The 20,354-nt window shown below is 63.9% G+C and overlaps 1 protein-coding gene across 1 annotated transcript; it reads right to left on the reverse strand.

The window, feature by feature from the left end:
- Nucleotides 1-389: 389 nt before the first annotated feature.
- Nucleotides 390-15,131, reverse strand: LOC136113201 (nuclear receptor ROR-beta-like). The gene is made up of 10 exons (XM_065858239.2): nucleotides 14,933-15,131; nucleotides 8,425-8,510; nucleotides 8,164-8,305; nucleotides 7,364-7,777; nucleotides 6,358-6,479; nucleotides 5,869-6,001; nucleotides 4,974-5,081; nucleotides 4,502-4,612; nucleotides 3,776-3,888; nucleotides 390-3,352 (listed from the first exon to the last, which is right to left on the reverse strand). Exons 1-10 carry the CDS (start codon nucleotides 14,937-14,939, stop codon nucleotides 3,191-3,193), a joined length of 1,398 nt encoding a protein of 465 aa, XP_065714311.1. The 5' UTR covers nucleotides 14,940-15,131; the 3' UTR covers nucleotides 390-3,190.
- Between the last annotated feature and the right edge of the window lie 5,223 nt (nucleotides 15,132-20,354).

A 20,354-nucleotide genomic window follows, 5' to 3' on the forward strand; every position in this document is an offset into this window, starting at 1 on the left:
TTTCTTTCCTGAAATGCTCACACGGGCTCTGCCCCGTGCAGACCCAGGGGTGTCAGATCCGCCCTCCGGGCTCCGCGTGGCCCGTCCGGCTGTAAGTGACCCCGTCAATACTTCACGTCATCTAAAACCTCACCTGGGGTCCCAATCCTGCTCTGTGTCGGGGCTGCCGGCACCGCTGGGTCCTGAGCCTGGAGCAGACAAAGCTTTTCCCACGGCCCCGAGTGGTTTTCCCCCCGTCTCTCCCTTTGCTGTAATTTGGAACCACAGTCGCTATTGCCAACATTATTCGTTTTTTTTTTTTGACCTTGCAAAACAGACTTTATTGTTCTTCCTGTAAATCGTGTGCAGCATACAGCTCTACACCTATAGAATACACCGCAATACAAAGCTTTTTGTCCATACATTATATTACTTTTTATTTAATGTCATGAAAAATTCAGACAAAGCTTTTGTCCTTAAATAAAGGTTTCCCCTGCCCTCCTCCCTCGCTGGCCGGACCGAAAGAGGACGGTTTAGTTATTTTCTTTTCTTTAAAAAAATAGAAATTACAATCTTACAAGACAGGACATTCAGTGAGAACAGAAGCGTTTTCCTAAGTCTAGAAAGTCAAACATTTCCATGGACCTGTGGGTATCTACAGGTGGGTAAACGGGAAAAACAACAAACGCCTTCCATTTCTTCCTTTCATTCGTATAGATAAAAAAGAACATAAAACCAACTGGAACTTTATATATTTTTTTCTCTTTTGCACCAACATTCACAAGAATATATATTATATATATATATTTTATCCATTTTTATACACAGTGTGAGGGTTCTGGAGGTGGAAATGCACACTCAGCTAAGCTGCCAGAGCAAGCGAACGCACGCAGTCCGTGTCCAGCGCACAGGAGGGATCCCCACGCCAAGCCCTGAAAGTAACGCGGCAAAACCTCTGTTGGGATGGAAACGCCTGGAGACACCGCGGCCCAAGCACCGGCACGAACCGCAGCACGAACCGTGGCCCAAGCACCGGCACGAACCGCGGCACAAACCGTGGCACAAACACCGGCACGAACCGCGACCCAAGCACCAGCATGAACCGCCACACGAACCACAGCCCGAGCACCAACATGAACCACAACATGAACCACAGCCCGAGCACCAACACGAACCGCGGCCCGAGCACCAACACAAATGGCTCTCGGGGCTCCCACGGCCCCCGCTGCCACATTCGAGTGGAAATCTCCCTTTCTCGGGCATTTCTACCCAGGTTGTCCATCCGCCCTTTCCCCACGAGCTCGACGCCCGGCCGGGCGGCACAGAGGGACCACCCGAAAGCAGCGGTGCCGCGGGGTTCGTCCCTTGCCGCCCCCCTCACCTACATTTAAACATTTATCCCCTCCCAAGAAACCACCAAACTGAGGAGTCGGCTCCTTAGAGGGAACGTCCAGGCGCAGGTTCCCGCGGGCTGGCAGGTTGAGCCGCACGTGTTTGACCCTTCCAGTCTTCCCAAGATCCCCGCAGGGGTTTTCGCTGCTGGGAACCACGATCCCCTGCCGGAGCCGGATGGACGCCGCGCCCTTGCACGCCAGAAAACGCAGCCGGTGGCGAGGGCTCAGTCTTTCCCCATTTAAGGTGCTTTCTTGGTTTCTTTGCCGGATGAGATGAAAATGGTGACGTTGACCATCGAACACCGGAGGTGTGAAGAAGGGTCTGTGCTTTTGTTTTTCTGCCCGTTCATTTGAGAACACCCGCGCTGTTTCCCGAGGCGGGAGCGCTGCTGTCCCGCAGAACCCCGCGCGGAGCCCCGGGGAGTCAACGGTGCCCTTGGAAATTATTCTGAACAACTACAACAAAAAAGGCACAACCCTCTAGAAAAGAAAAGGGAGAACAAGGCAGTGCTGACTTCTCACTTCGGGCTCAGCTCTGGGATCCAAGAGGGCGGGAAGGACGCGCGACACTGGAGAATGACGCGCTGGCACCCGCTGTTGGCGGCGCCAGAGCCGTCCCTGCGCACGGGGAACCGCACGGGCCCTGGTTCCCCATCGCCCGCCCGGCGAGGCCTCCCCGGTGCGCTGCTCCGTGCCCTTCCCTGGCAGCCGAAGCGTGAGTATCCCCTACCAGCGCCAAGCAAGCTGCTCCTTTAGTTCAAGGGACGCAATCACGGCCTTGAAAGCCCTCGGTTCACACGTGGGGATGATCTGAGCCACGGGACGGGGTTGGACACGCGGGGAATCAACATGAAGCATGAAGGGTCTTGGGATTGTAGCCCTTTGCCAGCAGAAACGGGAGCTGCCTCGCAGCGGGTGTTTCCCTTGTAGCTTTTGGCATTTGCTGCAGGAGGAGCAGGAATAGAGACGGAAAAGCCCTGCAGAGCGTGGCTGGAGGGCCCCTCGAGCGGCGCCGCCGGCTGCGGGTTATCGTGCCATCACCCACAAATCCATCCCTTCGCCTTCGGAGCCTCCCGAGCTCGGACTGCAGGTCCCTGCTGCGATGGAGCCCATGGAGACGCTGCCGCGCCGGGCGTCCTCTCTCTGGAACCGGGCTCCTCCCGGGGACACCCTGCGCTCAGTCCCTCCCCAGTCCCTCAGCCGGGCTCACGAGGTCACCGCGAGGGCTCACGAGGTCACCCCCAGGGCTCACGAGGTCGCCCCGAGGGCTCACGAGGTTGCCCCCAGGGCAGAAGGGATAAAGCACAGGTGCTGCCTTCGCCCTCCCCTCGGCTCCAGGGCTGCCCCCACCGGCCTGCTCACCCCCATTTGGCCAAGTGTGCATTGCCCCTTCTTCATCCCATGCCTTGTGTTTGGGTAAAAAATAAAATAAAAATAATAATTAAAAAATAATAATAATTAAAAATAAGAGTCGGAGAGTGCAGGCGGGGCGGTGGGAAGGGCCGCGGTGCCGTGTGTGCGGGTGCGCCGCCCGGCCCCGCGGGGCACTCGCTCCCTTTCCACCGCCGGAGCGCCTCCTCTCCCGCGGAGGTTTCACATTCATTTCACGGTATGGCAAAGTCCGTTTGCTTTTTCCTTCAAGGTGCTTTACATTCAAGAGCTATTGCAATCCACAGCGAGGAAACGGGGCCGGGGGATCCCCAGCCCCCCGCTTCTCTTGAGTTTGATTATTTGATTTAAATAAAGTGCCCCAAACCTCTGAAGTTCAGTTCGTCTCCAGATTTTGGGGAAGCCGAAGCGGGCCGGGGGTCGCGGCCTTAGCTCTCCCGAGGGTCGCTGTACTGCAGCTCCGAGTTGAAAACCTCTTTGTAGAGGGGCGGGAAGTTCATGGCCGTCTCTGGGTGCAGCAGACGGAAAAACTCCAGCTTGTCCAAGTGCAGGTTGCAAATGGTTTTCATCAAGGGCAGCTTGGAAACCATCTGTGGGGAAAGAAACCGGTGACATGGGGTTTCCTGGCCAGCATCCCTCATGCCACCTTCCCCGTCCCTTGGGGACAAGCGGGTGGCTTTGGGGACCGCTGGCACACCAGCACCAAATGGGTTCCCCATCTCCGGGCAGCCTTGTCTCCAAACCCATGTCTTTCCATGGGACAACCAGCACCGGGGAGGGTGTGAGGAGTTCCCAGTGTCCCCTGTCCCCATCCCAGCTCCATCCTGCCCAAAGCATTCCCAAACCAGCTGCGTTCACCCCAAAACGCCACTGCCCAGCGCAGCGGCACAGGGCGCCGCGACAGAGACACCCGGCCCTTGGAACAAGATCGTCCTTCAGCAGCTCCCCGGGCTCACCCCAAAACCGGCCCGCGCGTGGCTCACGAGCTCCGCTCCCCCGGCCCCGCGCCGTACCTTGGAGAGCTTGTCCTCGGCCGCGTGCTTCTTCTGGATCTCGTGCTGCAGCGCCACGTAGATCTTGTCCTGCAGCTTCTGCACCTTCTTGGTCTCGGTCAGCCAGGGCCGATCTGCAGGGCACGGCGGTCAGCGCCGCGCGGGCTCTGCTCCTGCTCTTAACCCCCCCGCTCCCTGGGGTGGATCTGGGGACGATGACGGAGCCGGGTGGCCCCTCTGCACCCCTGGAGGGACTCGGCTCCTCCTCTCACCAAGTTGGGCAGATGCATCTTGTGCTTTTTCAGATGCATTTTTTTTCCCCAACCTCCTTTCCTGGGCATAACTGAAATCATAGACCATGGGAGCAGCACTGAGATTTATGGATCAGCTCTCCCAGGTTTGGCATGAGACCCCCTCACCTTGCAGTGCTTGGAAGAAAGGTGGGGACAGACCTTTGAGCAGGGCCTGTTGTGATGGGACCAGGGGTGATGGGTTAAACTAAAGGAGGGAGATTCAGGCTGGACATGAGGAAGGAATTGCTGCCCTGAGGGTGCTGAGAGCCTGGCCCAGGTTCCCAGAGAGGTGGTGGATGAACCATCCCTGAGACATCCCAGGCCAGGCTGGACGGGCTCTGAGTAACCTGAGCTGGTGAAGATGTCCCTGTCATGGCGGGGGGGCACTGGGGAGCGGGGAAGGTCCCTCCAACCCAAACCAGTCTGCGATCCCGCAGGCAGTGTCCCCACACACCCGGGGACAGCAGGACGGCGGCGGTGAACAGCGCCAGCTCCTCCTCCGACAGCTGCAGGCGGCACAGGGTCCTCCCCAGCTCGAAGATGGCGCCGATGAGATCGTCACAGCCTGATGGGGACAGCGCGAAGAGAAGAGGGGCACGTCACAGCTCCGCGCTGCCCGGCGCACCCGACCCCCCCCGCCCAGCAGCGCCCTCAGAAAGCTTTGGGGAGAGGAGACGGGCGCTGGAGCGGGGTCCAGCACGGGATGCTCCGTGTCGCTGGGCTTTGGGCTGGGGCAGAAAGCCGGTCCAGACCACAGCACACAACCTGATCCCAGCGGGACTGGGGACAAATGCAATGGGGGTCTCACCCCTCCTGTCCCCCAGGGATTCAGCCCAACCGCCTTTCACCCAGCAGCAAACCGAGCCCCATTTGAGCATCGAAATGGGAGGAGAACCCTAAGAGAGGTGCAGGAAAACGGCTCTTACCAAGCGACTTGAACATCTGCACGCTGCCGAACTTGCCCTCGAAGAGGACGGTGCTGTTCAGGGGGTTGAACGCGCGGACCATGCGGAGCAGGAGCACCTCGAGGCAGCCTGGCGCCGGCAGACAGAGCCGGGCAGGCGGGGTTCGTCACCCCGGGCCAAGCGGAGCAGAGAGGAAAGCCCGGATTGTTCGTTCCCGAGAGCGGAAATTCCAACAAATCCAATTTTAATTTTTGTAAGGTTTCCAGTTTCGATGATGATATCGCACCAAAGGGAGACGGCACCCAGCCGTTCGCAGCCGGCCGCAGGGGTTGTGGAGGAGCGGGGGAAAGCAACAAATGAAAAGAAAACAGAATGGATGGAAGCACAAGTTAAAGTCCCGCGTGGCGGGCTCGGCCAGCTCCGTGGCGGCTGCAGCACCCAGCGCGACGCTGGCACGCAGCCCCGTGACGCTCTTAGCTCCCCGGCCCCAAAAGCTTCAAAACTGAGCAGCTTTTCCACTTTTTTGGCGTTTTGGGGCTTTTGCACATCCAGTCCCCTTGCCTGGGCACAGCAGCACAGCCTGGGCAGAGGGGCGGCCGGGGGACGCGGGTGTGAGCGTCCTGCTCCTGCGGAAACCCCCGCGCCCCTTTCCATCCCGCTTCCCGGGTGACGTTTGGCTTCTGCTTGCTCCCCACGTCCCTTCCAGCCACCCCCTGCTCCCCGAGCAGCGACACAGAGCCCAGGGACAACTGAGGGAGGGGACATCCCGAAAGGAAACGCTGGGCAAGAGGAGAGACAGGATTTGCCTTCAGCACTGCGGCTGCTGCTTGGGAGAGGTGGCGAGGACACGACGGGGACGGCGGGGACAAAAGGGGATGGCAGGGATGTGACGGGGACATCGGGGACCCTCTCTTACCGGCTTTCAGGAGGATGATCTGGTCGTTCTGGCAGAGCTCCATGAAGCCGTCGATGCGCTTGGCGAACTCCACCACGTACTGGATGGCGTTGGAGATCTGCAGCGAGCACTGCTGCCACATGGCCTCGCAGCTCTGCAGGCACGGGACGTCCCTTAGGGCTCCCTGCCCCCTGCCACCTCAGCTCTGCTGCTACCCTGTCACCTGGACTCTGCTGTCCCCCCGTCCCCGCTCCACGGGGCAGGGACGTGACCCAGGTGCCATGCCACCTGTGGAGGGTGGTGGCACAGGGACACCCAGGGTGTGACCTGGCATCCACACCCCTATACCCCGCCAAACTGGGCTTTTGCAGCTCCCAAAGCACCACAAGACCCTCCTCATCCTCCTCGCCTTCCTCACCACAGCACAGGGGGACAGTGGTGGCCCTGCCGAGGGCTGCGGTGGCCCTGGCTGTGCCGGGGGGGCGGGGGGGCCGTGGCGGCGGCGCTCACCTTGCTCTGCAGAGCACGGACCTCCTCGGGGGAGTAGAGGCTCCAGGCCAGGCGCTTGAGCTCCTCCGTCGTGTACTGGCACGTCTCCAGGTGCGACTTCACCACGTTCTGGGCCACCCGGTCTGCAAGGCAAGGGACAGGGGGTGGTGAGTCCTGGGGAACCCCTTGGCCCCCCGTCATAGACTCATAGAATAGTCTGGGTTGGAGGGACCTCCCCAGTGCCCCCCCTGCCATGACAGGGACATCTTCACCAGCTCAGGTTACTCAGAGCCCCGTCCAGCCTGGCCTGGGATGTCTCAGGGATGGTTCATCCACCACCTCTCTGGGAACCTGGGCCAGGCTCTCAGCACCCTCAGGGGCATCAGTTCCTTCCTCATGTCCGACCTGAATCTCCTCTCCTGAAGCTCCTGTCCCCACACCCCAACACTGTCCTGTCTCGAGTGTCGTGGGGGCTGCTGTGGTTGGGGGCTGGATGGGCAGACGGGCTCACACGTGGTGTCATGGGGTGTGAGGACAGACGAGGCATCAGGGGCTGTCCCCACGGTGCGGGGGACGCTCCACACGACCTCAGGTGCACTGAGCTCCATCGGTGCCCAGCCTGGAGGAAGTGACAGGCTTGCAGCTGCTCCAAGAGCCGGGGACGGGTTGGTCCCTCACTGCGAGGGCACCTGGGGCTGGATGAACAAGCGCCAGGAGCAGAGGAAACGGCCTCAAGTTGCGCCAGGGGAGGTTGAGGTTGGATCTGGGAACAATTTCTCCCCCAAAGGGCTGTGGGGCACTGAACAGGCTGCCCAGGGCAGTGCTGGAGTCACCGTCCCTGGAGGGCTGGACAGACGGACAGGAGGGTCTCAGGACACGGGGCAGTGCTGGGGTGGGTTATGGTTGCACTCCATGATCTTGAGGGGCTTTTCCAACCAAAACCATTCTGTGATTCCGTGAACACCACGCCCAGGGCCGTACACCCCGTGTGTACCCAGCACCGCGCCAGGACCACAGCAGCGCTCACCGATCTCAAGGACGGAGATGTCGGCGGGCAGCTGCCCGCTCTCCAGCGCTCCGTGCACGAGCAGCGCCGGCTCCAGCATCAGCTCGTAGATGGACTCCTGCTTGATGAGCGTCGCATCGGCCACGTCCAGGCTGGACTGGTCGGGCGAGGGCTGCGCCGAGGCGAGCAGGTCCAGGTTGTAGTAGCTGCTGCTGCCGTCGGGGGTGAGCGGGAAGTCGAAGAGGAGCCCGTCGGACAGCGTGGAGATGTCGTCCAGGTCCGAGAGCCCGCTGCTGACGCTGGTGGTGTAGACGCGGCTCAGGGACTCGGGCTCATCCTTGGGGCCGCCGCTCTGCTCCTGGCTCTGCTGGTGCTTCTGCACCTCGGCGTACAGGCTGTCCCGCTGCTTCTTCGACATGCGGCCGAACTTCACCGCTGCTCGGGGAGCGGGGGTCACGTCAGGGCAGCTCCCACCTCCAGGGACCACCCTCCCGCCCTGGGACGGGGCCTGGGGAGCGCCTGGTTTGGGGGTCTGAGCCCTGATTTAGGGCAGGGACCTCACTGGATGCACCCCACCCCAGACCAACCCTGGGTCGAACGGAACAGAAACCACAGGGTGTCTCAAAAGGATGAGCCCCATTTCAAAGTCACTGCGATCTGAACTCGAGTCCATCTTTTACAAACATCCTGTATTTACATTTTCCTGCAGAAAACGCCAAAGCATTCCTTGCTCCCCAGTCCCCTCCTTTCCTTTTCTTGGCCCCCGGGGAAGCAGCTCGGGCCCGGGGGAGCGGACAGACCGGGGCCGCGGGCGGACTCACCGTCGCGGGACATGCCCAGCGCCAGGCATTTCTGCAGGCGGCAGTGCTGGCAGCGGTTGCGGTTGGTGCGGTCGATCAGGCAGTTCCTCTGCCGGGAGCAGGAGTAGCTGGCGTTGTTCTGCTGGCTCCTCCGGAAGAATCCCTGCACGGCACCGGGGGGTTGGGACACGGGGGGGTTGGGACACGGGGGGGTTGGGACACGGGGGGGTTGGGACACGCGCTGCCAGCCCCCCGCACCCGGCCCCGCGCGGCCTCGCTCACCTTGCAGCCCTCGCAGGTGATGACGCCGTAGTGGATCCCCGAGGACTTGTCTCCGCAGATCTTGCACGGGATCACTTCGATTTGGGCTGTGGCAGAGGGAAAAAAGGGGAAACCGTGGTGGTGAACGATGGTCGGTGCTGAACTGAAGGTGGAGATCACCCCCCTCTGCTGGGCAGTTGGGAAACTGAGGCACGGGAGCTGGACCCGCCAGCACTGCAGAGAGGACCCCAAAAAGGTGCACGCAGGGAACAGACACCCCCGTCTGCTCCCCCATCCTCTCCAGCACCAAGAGATGGGGAGAAAAGCCCCTTGAGCTATGATGGTGCAGCACATTTGTGCACCAGCCCACCCTGGACCCTTTTTCGGAAGCTTTCCCTGCAGTTTTCAGCTGGTGTGCGCACAGGGGGCACCCGGGACAGGGACCATCCCCACCCCGCAGCCATGGGCTCTCTCCTGCTGGGGGTCTGGCCCAAGCAGAGGGTTTGGGGGACCCTTGTGCCCCCCCCGGCAGCTCCTTTGAAACCCAGGACCAACATAACCATCCCCAGCTCAAGGTCCTGGCCCCCTTCCTCCCTCAAATCCGCTTCCCTCCCCGCTTCTGCTTGGCTGGCACTGAGCTGCTAATAGGCTTCGTCCTCCTCGTTTTCCAGCTGCCCCAGATCCGCGCTGGCTCTGCCCGCCCCGCGCCGGGGGGGACACGGGCACCCCCGGGGCTCGTACGTGCCTCCCGGCATCTCTGCACCGCTAATCCCCGCTCCAGCCCCGGCGTCGCTCTCGAGGGTGCTGGGCAGCCGCCGCCGCACCAAAATAACCCCCCGGCCAGATTACGGTTATTTCCAGTCACCCGGGACGGTGCAAATCCGGCTGCAGTAATTCCCTTCTGCCTCGCTTCTCCCGGGGAGCGAGCGAGCGGTGCTGGCTGAGGGACACATTCTGCAGGTGCTGCTGCTGGAGGCCACCCCTGTGGGTGACATCCCCGCGCTCGGCAGTGCCACCTGCACCCCAGCACCCAGGGGTGCCCCGGGGTCCCTCCCTTTGGGGGAGGCTGGGCTGGGTCAGCAGCAGCCCGGATGTGCAGGGGGCGTCTGGGCTGCCATCTGTCCCCAAGGGATGCTACTGCTCACCCCCCAGGGATGCCATTGGTCCCCAAGGGATGCTATTGGTACCCCCCAAGGGATGCCATCAGGTCCCCCACAGGGATGCCATCAGGTCCCCCCCGTCCCCAGGGCTGCTATCAGTCCCCCTCCGGGGGCAGATTTGCTCCCAGCCATTCAGGGAAAGAACCTGCCCTGAGCATGGGTGCAAGCGGGGGCCTGGCTCCCCTCCCCACCCACTGACTCGCTGCTCAGCTCCTGCCCAGCGCACCAGGCAATTTTGGGGTTCACCCTCCTTCCCGGGGCTGCCGAGCCAGGTATCTCCCATGGCCGCCTGCTGTCCCCACCCTGGGCCACATCCCAGCCCCCCCGACTCTGTGCCGGGATCACAGCCCCAGGTTCAGCGCTTTGCCAGGGGACGGCAGTGACATGTGGCCACCCCCATCTTGCCAGGGGGCTCCAGCAACCGAGACACCCCCACTTCCCCAGCCCACCCACCCCCTTCACCCGCGGGGCCAGGGATGGGGGGCAACCTGCAAACCGCGGGGACCCCTCCCCACCCCGCACCAGGGGATGGGACGGAGGTGGTGGCAGCGCAGGGGGCACAGGGAGGTGATGCCACCCCTGGCAAGAAGCCACGTTGGTTCGTTATGCAACGTTAATTGCAGCCGCCGGGAGCGGCGGGTGATGCATCGCCGGGCACCGCACCCTCACGCCCGCAGCCGATACTCCGGTCCCCCTCAATTAACCGGTAATCCCAGCCCCCCCAGTTACCAGTATTCCTGGCCCCCCCCATTCACTGACAAAACAGCTGGGCTGAGCGTGGCCCCTGCACCCCACAGGGCCCCAAAAACCGTTCCCTGGCTCCCAGTGGCAGCGATGGCTTCGTGTGACACCCACGGCCAAACCCGCCCCTGCAGCCCCGGGCCAGGCACAGGGGACCCCCAGACCCAGAGCCAAGGGGACGATGCTGTCTCGGCTCCTCCAGTGTCACCCTGGATGCTGCCAAGGAGAAGCCCCAACCACTTGCTGTGTGCCCATAGCCTCTTGGGGTTCTAATTAACATCCTGCTAATTACACGGCCGTGCCCACCGCTGGCACCTGACCCGCTCGTAAGACATTTGCTCCAAATAACTGCCGTGGGTACACGGCTGTAACCCCGGCGCGATGGCAATTACAGCCCAGAACAGCATTTAATTGCGGCTCTGTTCGCGAGCCCCGGTGAATCACCGCGCTGGCTCCCTCAGCGCCCCCTTGTCCCCACCAGAGCCCCCACAGTGGCTGCACATCCCCCGGGACAAACTCAGCGGGACAGGGAGGGACTGGGGTACTGGTGGCACCGCCCAGAGCCCCCAAACCACCTGCAATAGAGGGGAAACATCACAGCAAAGCCCACACCCCGGGCACGGCCACCCCGCCGTGCCCCAGCGTCCCCACCGCGCTCCTGCTGCCACAGCCCGGCCACGCCGTGCAAAAGGGGCTTATTGAGGTGGGGACAAACCCCTCCCTGCCTGGCGGGGGACAGGCACCAGACTGCCCCCAGGGCCCGTGGGGCTAAAACAAGGGGCAGTAAAACCAAAAACTTTGAAAAAATAAATAACAATCTCCAGCTGGCAATTAAAATGTCCCGGCCGCGGTATTTGCTCCCCTCCCACTGTAAATACCTCTTGCCCAACTCCCGCCCGCTGCCCCCAGCCAGCCCTTATGTAAGTGGCACCATGCGGCCACTGGCCACCGGCTCGGCCGTGCCCGGCGGGCGGTCCCTGCCCGGTGGCCCCGCTGGAGCCATCCTGTCCCATCCTGTCCCACTGACACACTTTCTGCCCGGGGGTGAAGCGCAGCGGCCGCTGCCGTTAACCCTTCCCACGGCCACGGCGGGGTGCGCCCCACCGCCCGAGGACGGGGCCCTTGGGGAGACACCTCGGGCCGGGGACGCCCGTTTGCCGCTCGAGAGCTGCAGCTCCCTGTGGGGGACACGGGGCTGTCCCTGCACAGCCCCTGGGTTCCCTGTCACCCCCTCCCCTGGGTGCGCACACGGGGCCACGGGAGCAAATCCACCCTGGCCCCGGGTGCCCCTCGCCGGGGTGGGACCAGCCCCGCTCCGGGTGTTCCGGAGGCGGCTCCGCGCCTGCTCCTGCCCCAGACGCCCCCCCGGCTGCCGGGGGAGCAGCTCCCCCGGTGCCCCAGCTCATTACCAGCGACCCCGCTGGGAAAGTAGGTTTGTGCCCCATCCTGCTGCCGCGATCGATGCCGCAGGACGGGCGCCTCCGGTAATTAGCAGCAGCCCCCCCAAGGTCACAGGGATGCTCTGTCACCACTGTCCTCTCCCCCCAGTGACACAGGGGTGCAAGCACAGCCCCCGCGGGGCTCAGCACCCCCAGTGCACGGGAAGGATGGGGACACAGGGGGACACAGGGACCCGCGGGGACACCCAGGGACCTACAATGCCATCCCACCTCCCCATCCCTGCCCCAAATCCGGCTCCGCTCCCTCATTCCCTGCAGGAACCTCTGACCCCAGGACCCACGCTGCTCCACCTGCATCCGTCCCCAGGAGCCGCCGCACGTCCCACAGCAATCGGCCACCGCGGTGTTTTGGGGAGGTGGCTGTGGGGCAGGGGCGGCAGAGGAATAAATAAGTAAATAAAGGCAATGGTCACCCCTTTGCATCTGCTGTTTGTTTTGCCCTTGAACAGGCTCCCACACTGCAGCACCCCGGGGTCCCCCGGCATCCTGGTCCCTCAGCTGCCACCACCGCCAAGTCCCATCCTCATCTGTGCACCCCGTGGGTGACCCCGAGTGCGCCGGGGCCACGCGAGGCTGACGGAGCTCGCAGTGTGCGGCCCTGGGGTTCAAAGCACCAGCTCCAGGGCCATGGGGGCAACAGATCAGCAGAATAATAGAGCAGGGAAACGAACCGGGAAACAGGGCCAGGCTGATGCTGGGGGTGGGACCTGGTTTCTTAACTGATCAGCAGAGATTTCCTGGAAACTTGGGGCCAGAGCGGGGCTCAGCCGCTCACCCCCTGCCCCAGGGTGACACTCGGCCACCTTCACCTGAGGCCACACAACCAGTGGCTCCACAGCCACCTCGATCCTCAGCACAGCGCCGTTTTCCCCCATCCTGTGGTGCAGCGTGCGTCCCTGGCTTGGATGCCCCAACAAACTGGTGACCCCTGAGCAGCGGCGGGCGACGGGCTCCCCCGGGGCCACCCAGGCGCTGCGGCTCGCCGGCCCCGCTCCAAGGCCACCTCGCCACACGGGACACAGCCCTTTGCACTTTGGCTGGCGCAGCAGGGTGGCACAGGTGTGGTGGCGGGGAAGGGGACCTGCCACCAGCCTGGGGTGGGGAGAAACCGGGCTGGAGCAGGAGACACCCCCATCCCTCAGGCCCTGCAGCTAAATCAGGGGGGAATTATCTCCATGGGGCTAAATAAAGGCAGCGAGAGCAGCTCCGCTCAGCACATCCAATAAAGCGGGCGTGATTTAGACATTAGCCGCTCTTTATACAGCCGCTGCCGAGTTCAAAGTTAAACGTGCCGGGGAGGAGGGACGGGCAGGGGATGCTGCCAGCACGGCCGGGCTGCACGGTTAACCCGCTGCCACCCGCGGGGACCGTGACCCACGTCTCCCCATCACTGCGCTTGTCCCCTCCACCTGCTGCTTCTCCTCGGGGTTATGGGGGTCAAGGATCCCAATTCCTGGCTGGATCCCTTTGGACCCCACATTGCCAGTGGCCAACCTTCTCCTCCATCTTTATTTTTGGGAGGCGAAGGGCACAGACATCCCCATCCCCATTCTCATCCCCATCTCCATCCCGCAGTACCCGGGACAGACAGTGGTGCGGGAGGACCGACGGGTGCTGGCCGTCCTTGCCCGCGTGGGCACGCTGCCGAAACGGGCAGGATGCTCCTCCTCCACCCTCTCTGATTTTTTCCAATGACAGATCTAGGTCACTAGGACAAGTCGGGAGGCTGCCGAGCCACCGCACGCTCCTCGCCACGCCACTTGCAAAACAAGCGAGCGGGAGGGCTGGAAACTCTATAGGATTAGAGGAGGCAAAGCCTCTCGGCCAGCCTCGGCGCAGCCGCGGGAGGGGCAGGAGCGAGGAGCTGCTGCGGCCCTGGGGAAACGGGCAGAGCGGAGGCAGTTTTGGGGAACAAAACAGAGATTGAATCGATGCGGTGTCACCATGTAGCACTTGGGCTTGGGCGAGAAACGGGGACCCTGTGCTGGGTGGCGCTGCAGGAAAAATGCCCACTGAAGGAAAACGATGTGATATCGGGGGGTTTGGCCCTTAGTTGGGGCCAACGCTGTCGTTGGGGAGGGGGGAAGAAAACCTGTTTTTCGAAAAAAGGAAAAGTTCACCCAGCTGCTAATTAAGGCCAGTGCTGGCTGTGCAAGCGCTACAGAAGAGCCAGGTGGTGTTATTAATTAAGGCAGGTGTTAACGCTTCCCTCCGTACTAATAAAGGTGAAATCCTGGGATGTCATGGGGTGGGAAGGGAACGGAACGTGGGGGGCTTGCCTGGCTCCTCCATTACACAAGAGTGCGGCGGGCGGCAGAGCCGCAGCGTCTGCGCCGGGAGGGAGGAAAACGGATTCCAGGAGCTTGAATATGTACATCCCCAAAAATACACCCAGATGTTCACCTCCAAAACACACCTAAATATGTGCACCCCAAACCCCACACCTAGAGATGTGCAGAGCACAACTTCCAGCGAGCCCTGGTGCGGCGGAGGGCTCAGGCGGCGATGGAAAACGGCTTTGACGGGGGATTAAAATCCCACCCCAGGGTGCTGGGTCCCAGCAGCTCCATGAGGAACGGGCACGGGGAGCGCTGGGTTTGGCCACCGCTGCGTCACCATCACCGGCCCCAGTGCATCGTCCCGCCGGAGCCTTCCTCCCTCCCTCCTCCTCCTCCTCCTCACAACTGCCTCCGTTGCGAAGCGGAGGGGTGAAAAGTAGGAATCGCTTTTAATAACGGATAAAAATCAGGCAGGGGCTGGAGAGACTCAGCCCCTTCCCTGGATAAGGGGCACCCCGAAACCGCGCCGGTCCCCCCGGCTGCGCCGACCCGGCCCCGAACCGGCCCGGGAGGGGAAGAACCGCAATAAAGCCAGCACTGGTGGGAGCAACATATTGAAGAGGAGATTAAGGGGTTTAGTGCGAGGAAAAGCTTAAGAGTGGGTCTAAGCCGGCGTCGGAAAGCAAAGCAAAATAAACAAGAATGTTATTCCTAACGAATGGGGGAGCTGGAGGAGGCACACGGCCCCCGCCGCGGCTGATGCGGCTCCCTCCGTGTCCCCAGCGGGGCTGACCCGGGTCCCCCCGTGTTCCCCAGCGGGGACAACTTTTGCCGCTCCCCCCCGCAGCCGGGCGGTCCCCCCGCTGTCCCCAGCCCCCCCAAAACTCACCTCGCATGGTGGCCGGCGGCGGTCAGGAGCGCGCCGGGGGGTGCATGGGGGTCCGTGCGGCGGAGCGGGGAGCGGCGGCACCGGGAGTCACCGGGAGGGACTGGGAGGCACCGGGAGGGACGGGACGGCTCTGTCACCGGCCCCTCCGCGGCACCGCTGACCCACTTCTGCCCGAGCATGCGGCCGTTCACATGACGAGCCCGCTCCGCCCCCCCAAATCGGTTTCACTTCCAGCCCCACCTCCTGCCCTCCCTCCTCCTCCTCCTCCTCCATCATCTCCGCAGTCCCCGCCGCTCCCGCCGTGCCGGTGCCCGGCGCTGCACACGGGCGCTAGGCTGGGGGTGCCGGTGGCTGCTGGACCCCCGGGCTGGGCACTCCGGGCTCTGGCAGCGGGGGGCTCGGCGCTGCACCCCCGGCTGCCGCCCGCCCATGGGAGGGCCGGCCCGGCCCGTGCTGTCCCGGCTCGCCCAGGCACGGGGCCGCCTGCGTGTCCCGCTGAATCAGCGCCCCGGGCCCCGGGCGGCTCCGCCGTGTCCGCCCCCCGCGGGCACCGGGACCCCGGCAGACGGGGTGCGGGCCCCGGAGAAGCTGCGGACACCCAGCGCTGGGGGGTGGGGGAAACTTGGGGACCCTCCAACACGTCGTGTCCCCACACCACGGTGCAGGTGACATGGTGTGAGGGGACATCCCGGCTGGGGGACCTGCGTGCGGAGCGCGGGGGGGAGCAGGGGGAAGCTCGGGAGGTGCCAGGAGCCATTGCCACCCCGTCCTTCGTCATGTGGCACGCACAGAGGGCTTTGGGGGCTGGTGATGTCCTGGATAACGGGGCGCTGCAACACGTGGCCATGTAAACAGGATAAATGGTGGCTCTGGACCACGCAACGAGACCTCGTGGTCATTGTTGGGGTGACAGCACAAGGCAAAGTCCCCTGGCTGGGGTTTGTGGTGTGATTCTTGCACCCGGTCACCAGAGTCGCGGTGGTGCCACATTGCAGGGGTGGGGGCGGTTGGTCTGTGTCACCGCCAGACCAGGGCTCAGGGTGCAGGGGACATGGTGCTCAGCAGCACCCAGGGGTGTCTGGGTCCTGGGGACAGTGGCACTGGCCTGGGGACCTGATGTGTGCAGAGGTGGCACCTACCATGGGCATGGGACCTTCCATGGACACGGCACCCACCATGGACGTGGGCACAGCACCTTCCATGGGCACAGCACCCACCATGGACGTGGGCACAGCACCTTCCTTGGGCACAGCACCCACCATGGACGTGGGCACAGCACCTTCCTTGGGCACAGCACCCACCATGGACGTGGGCACAGCACCTTCCATGGGCACAGCACCTTCCATGGGCACAGCACCCACCATGGACGTGGGCACAGCACCTTCCATGGGCACAGCACCCACCATGGACGTGGGCACAGCACCTTCCATGGGCACAGCACCCACCATGGACGTGGGCACAGCACCTTCCATGGGCACAGCACCTTCCATGGGCACAGCACCCACCATGGACGTGGGCACAGCACCTTCCATGGGCACAGCACCCACCATGGACGTGGGCACAGCACCTTCCATGGGCACAGCACCTTCCATGGGCACAGCACTCACCATGGACATGGGCATGGGCATCCGCCACAGACATGGCACCCACCATAGACATGGATGTGGCTTCTGCCATGGGCACAAACAAGCCCCCAACCACGGCCACAGCTGAGGCATGGGCACCATATCAGCCATGGTGGCATTCGCCACGGGCACAGATGTAGCCACCACCATCCACACACACGTGGCATCGCTGCCTCCTCCCCAGACTCCCCCCGCCCTTGCAGTTGGGCTCTTCAAGGGGCACCGTGACCCACAAACCCTTAAATTAAACCATTTAAGCAGATCTGAAAAGGGTGATTCAAACCCCCACCTGTCCCCAGGCCCGAGCCGGGGTGCAGGGAGGCTGCTGGGGTGGCAGGGGGGCTCTCGCCAGCGCTGTCCCCACACCAAGCCACGCTGATGCTGCGAGTGCTCCCACCCTGTGCCCAGCTGCCCTGGCTCTGCCGCGGCGGGGGGGCAGGGATGCGGGGCCCGAGCCGCCTCCGCGCTCCAGTGCTGCTGTCTGACGTGATTTTGCTGATGGCGATTGGGAACGGGTTCGCCGCTCTCGCCGCTCGGATTCGCTCCTTCCTCGCGGCTTTGCTCTCTCTCCACATGGATGGGCATGCGGACGGGACGCGGGGCGACGTCTCGCCTCGGTCTGTACAGGCTCCGCGTCCGGCGGGGCTGCTGCAAGCGCAGCCCCCAGAATCCTGGCCCGGCACACATTTCGGGTGGGGGTGGCCCCCGTGCTGGCAGCGCGCGTGGCGCGAGGCCACTGCCCGTCCCTGGAGGTCACAGGCGCTGCCCGAAGGAGGTCAGCCTCATTAGCCGTGTTTCGCAGATGGGGAAACTGAGACCGGGAACAACACGGTGACTCTTTGGGGCACGCGGGGTCCGGCCCCGGCGAACTCGCCCCTCCCGCGAGGCGGCCGCTGGCTCGCCATTGGAGCGGTTACGGCCAAACCACACCAGAGCCAGAGCGAAAATACTCCCCGAGTGCCCCCGGCGCAACCCAAAAGTATGAGGTTACATAAGCGGCACCACACCTGCCGTGAGCAACGCCGGATCCACGCACCCTCCCCGACACCCTCACCTTAACCCTTCGCACACGGTGCCCAACCTCTGCTGCCGGCCGGCGCTGGGACGGCCCGGGGAAAGCCCGGGGAGAAGGGGATGGCGGGGGCTGCTCGAGCGGGACGGCCTCTCGCAGGTCTGGGACGGAGCCCTTTGGTTTTGGAGCTGCAGGGGGGCAGGTGGAGAAGTCACACGGCACCAGGACCCCCTTTTATCTTCACCAGGGCCTCACCTTCCAGACTTGGCTGCATTTAAACTGGGGACCTGGTCCCAGCAAAGCCAGAACTGAGGTGGAGCCAATTTGCTGCTGGTGACGCTTGAGTCCCTGGCATAACTTTTGCTCCTCGGAGAGGAACAGCCTCTCCTACCCTTGCCCAGGGCTGTTCTGGATGTGGCAGCTCTGGAAGCCACTGAACCTCCCTTAAAAGCTGTCACCCCGTCGTGTGGTGACATGGACCCCAGTGCTGCTCCATTCTCAGCTGCTCAGTGCAGAGACCACGACCCTGGTGACATCCCAGTGATGGGGAAGCAGCGGGGCCGGAGCTGCCAAAGTGCTGCCAGAACCCGGGTGGGTGCCGGAGCTGCACCCCCTGGGCGATGCTGGGGGCCGTGTCCAGCGGGGCTGGATCCGGCCCATCACCGGTGGCACCAGCACCGGGGGTGGATAAGAAACAAAACCTCTGCCACCCCATCACCGTCCTGCCCTTCTCCTCCCCCTGCTCCCTGGCCTGGCCTCGCTGCCGACCCTCTGTGGTCAGGGCCAGGACAGACGCTGGGACACCACCAGCCCGTGGCCGTGTCACAGCCGTGGCTCTGCCACCGGGAGCGTCCCAATCGGCTGCTGGCCTGGAGGCGAGCAGGAATTTGGGATGACACCACCGCACCTTAATCACTGTTTGCTCTCGCTGTGCCGCACCCAGCGAGAGGGGAACCTCTCCTCCCGCCCGGCGTCCCCACCGTGCGCTCACAGCCCCTCACCCAGCCCCGGGCCCCGGGCTGTGCCGAGCTGTCCCTGCGGTGGCTCTGCCGTGGGGTCCCTGCCAAGGGGTCCCTGCCGTAGGGTCCCTGCCGTGGCACAGCCAGGGCCCTTCACCTCCCCGTGACTCAGTTTCTCGTTGGGAATGGCCAACCTGCCCGGCGGGGAGCAGGTCATGGGTGAACCCGCTGCTGGCGGCCGCAGATCAGACCCACAACTCGTCCTTGGGCGCCCTGTGGCAGCCCCGGTGCCAGCGCAGGGTCCTGTCCCCAGTGCCAGGCTCAGGGGGTGCGGGCAGTGCCAACAGGGATGGGGTGACTGCAGGGGATGTGGGGGCATTTGCAACCCCCCAGCCTTGATGTGGGGTTAACAGCACAGAGAACCTGTGCTCAGGGTGCCCGCTGCTTTGTCCCATCCGTGGCATTGGTGCCACCTTTTGTCCCCGCCTGGCTGCTGAAAGGCCCCGGCGGTGCAGGACAAGGGTCCGGTGCCCTCGGACCACGGTGACAAGATGTGGCTTTGCCACCTGTGCCAGCCCCTGGCAGCCGGCCGGCTCTGGCGTGGTGCTGGGCACGTGGCTCTGCCAAAGCAGCACGAGTCACCGCCCCACGGCACAAAGCTGGCACGGGGCTGTGGCGTGGGGCTGTGGCGAGGGGCTGTGGCATGGGGCTGTGGCGTGGGGCTGTGACGTGGGGTGGTGGTGTGGGGCTGTGGCGTGGGGCTGTGGCGTGGGGCGGTGGCGAGGGGCTGTGGCATGGGGCTGTGGCGTGGGGTGGTGGTGTGGGGCTGTGGCATGGGGCTGTGGCGTGGGGCGGTGGCGTGGGACCATGGCGGTGGCCCGTGGCACAGCGTGGGTGCTGCTTGGACACAGCAGGGTGGGTGATGGGTGCAAAGCAGAGCATGGAGAAGGGGAAACTGAGGCAGCAGTGGGGAGCACACCCGAGTCCCACAGCCTGTGCGGGGTGGTCCCTGTCCCCACTCAGGGCCAAGGGCTGTGTGGGGGTGGGGGCAGGTAGGACCAGGTATAACCAGAGCCCCTGGCCCTGTGGCTATAAGGGACATCCAACATCGCAGCAATTACCTGGCCCTTGATCAGCTGCGATGCAGGATAACGAGGCTAATTGGAGCTGTGGCTGGCCAGGGAAGGGACATTCAGTCTCATGCTGCACCCCGAGGGGGGTCCCAAGCAATTAGTGGCTGCAGAGCCTTCGTTAGGGGCTGGGGGTGAGGGGGGGGCATGGCCGGGCTGAACCTCCGTGTGCCCCGGGCTCTGCGGGGTGAGTTGGAGCATCCCCTGCTGCTTGGCTGGACCATGGCAGCCCTGTCCCCATCCCTGTCCCCGTCCCCGTCCCTATCCCTGTGCCCGTTATCATACCCATCTCCTCCCCATCTCCATCCTCATCCCTGTCCCCATCGCCATCCCTGTCCCCGTCCCCATCCCCATCCCTGTCCCCGTCCCCGTCCCCATCCCCGTCCCCGTTCCCATCGCCATCCCTGTCCCCGTCCCCGTCCCCATCCCCGTCCCCGTCCCCATCCCCGTCCCCACACGCCCACGGCGCAGCGATGTGCAAAGTAGGTCAGTGGGCCAAGGTGCCGGGCGACCACGGGCGGCCGCAGCATCCGCCCCGGGGGGTTCTCTGCGGGGGAGCTCGGCGGCCGCCCCACCCCGCACCGAGCGCAGCGCCCGCCGGGCCGCGGGTCCCCGGGGAGGGGGCGCGGCCGCACGGGTGAGGCCTGAACAGCGGCGCCCGAAGGAGGGGGCTGGCACCCCGTGCCCCGCTTCCCT

The sequence above is a fragment of the Patagioenas fasciata genome, chromosome 27 (assembly GCF_037038585.1).
Source record: "Patagioenas fasciata isolate bPatFas1 chromosome 27, bPatFas1.hap1, whole genome shotgun sequence".
Taxonomy (NCBI): Eukaryota; Metazoa; Chordata; class Aves; order Columbiformes; family Columbidae; genus Patagioenas; species Patagioenas fasciata.

Bases quoted from the DNA above. Each gene is read 5' to 3' on its own strand.
- LOC136113201 (XM_065858239.2), bottom strand. The intron at 6,480-7,363 runs GTGAGCGCTGCT...CTTGCCTTGCAG, and splicing joins CATCTCCGTCCTTGAGATCG to ACCGGGTGGCCCAGAACGTG. The intron at 3,353-3,775 runs GTACGGCGCGGG...CTTTCCCCACAG, and splicing joins CCGAGGACAAGCTCTCCAAG to ATGGTTTCCAAGCTGCCCTT.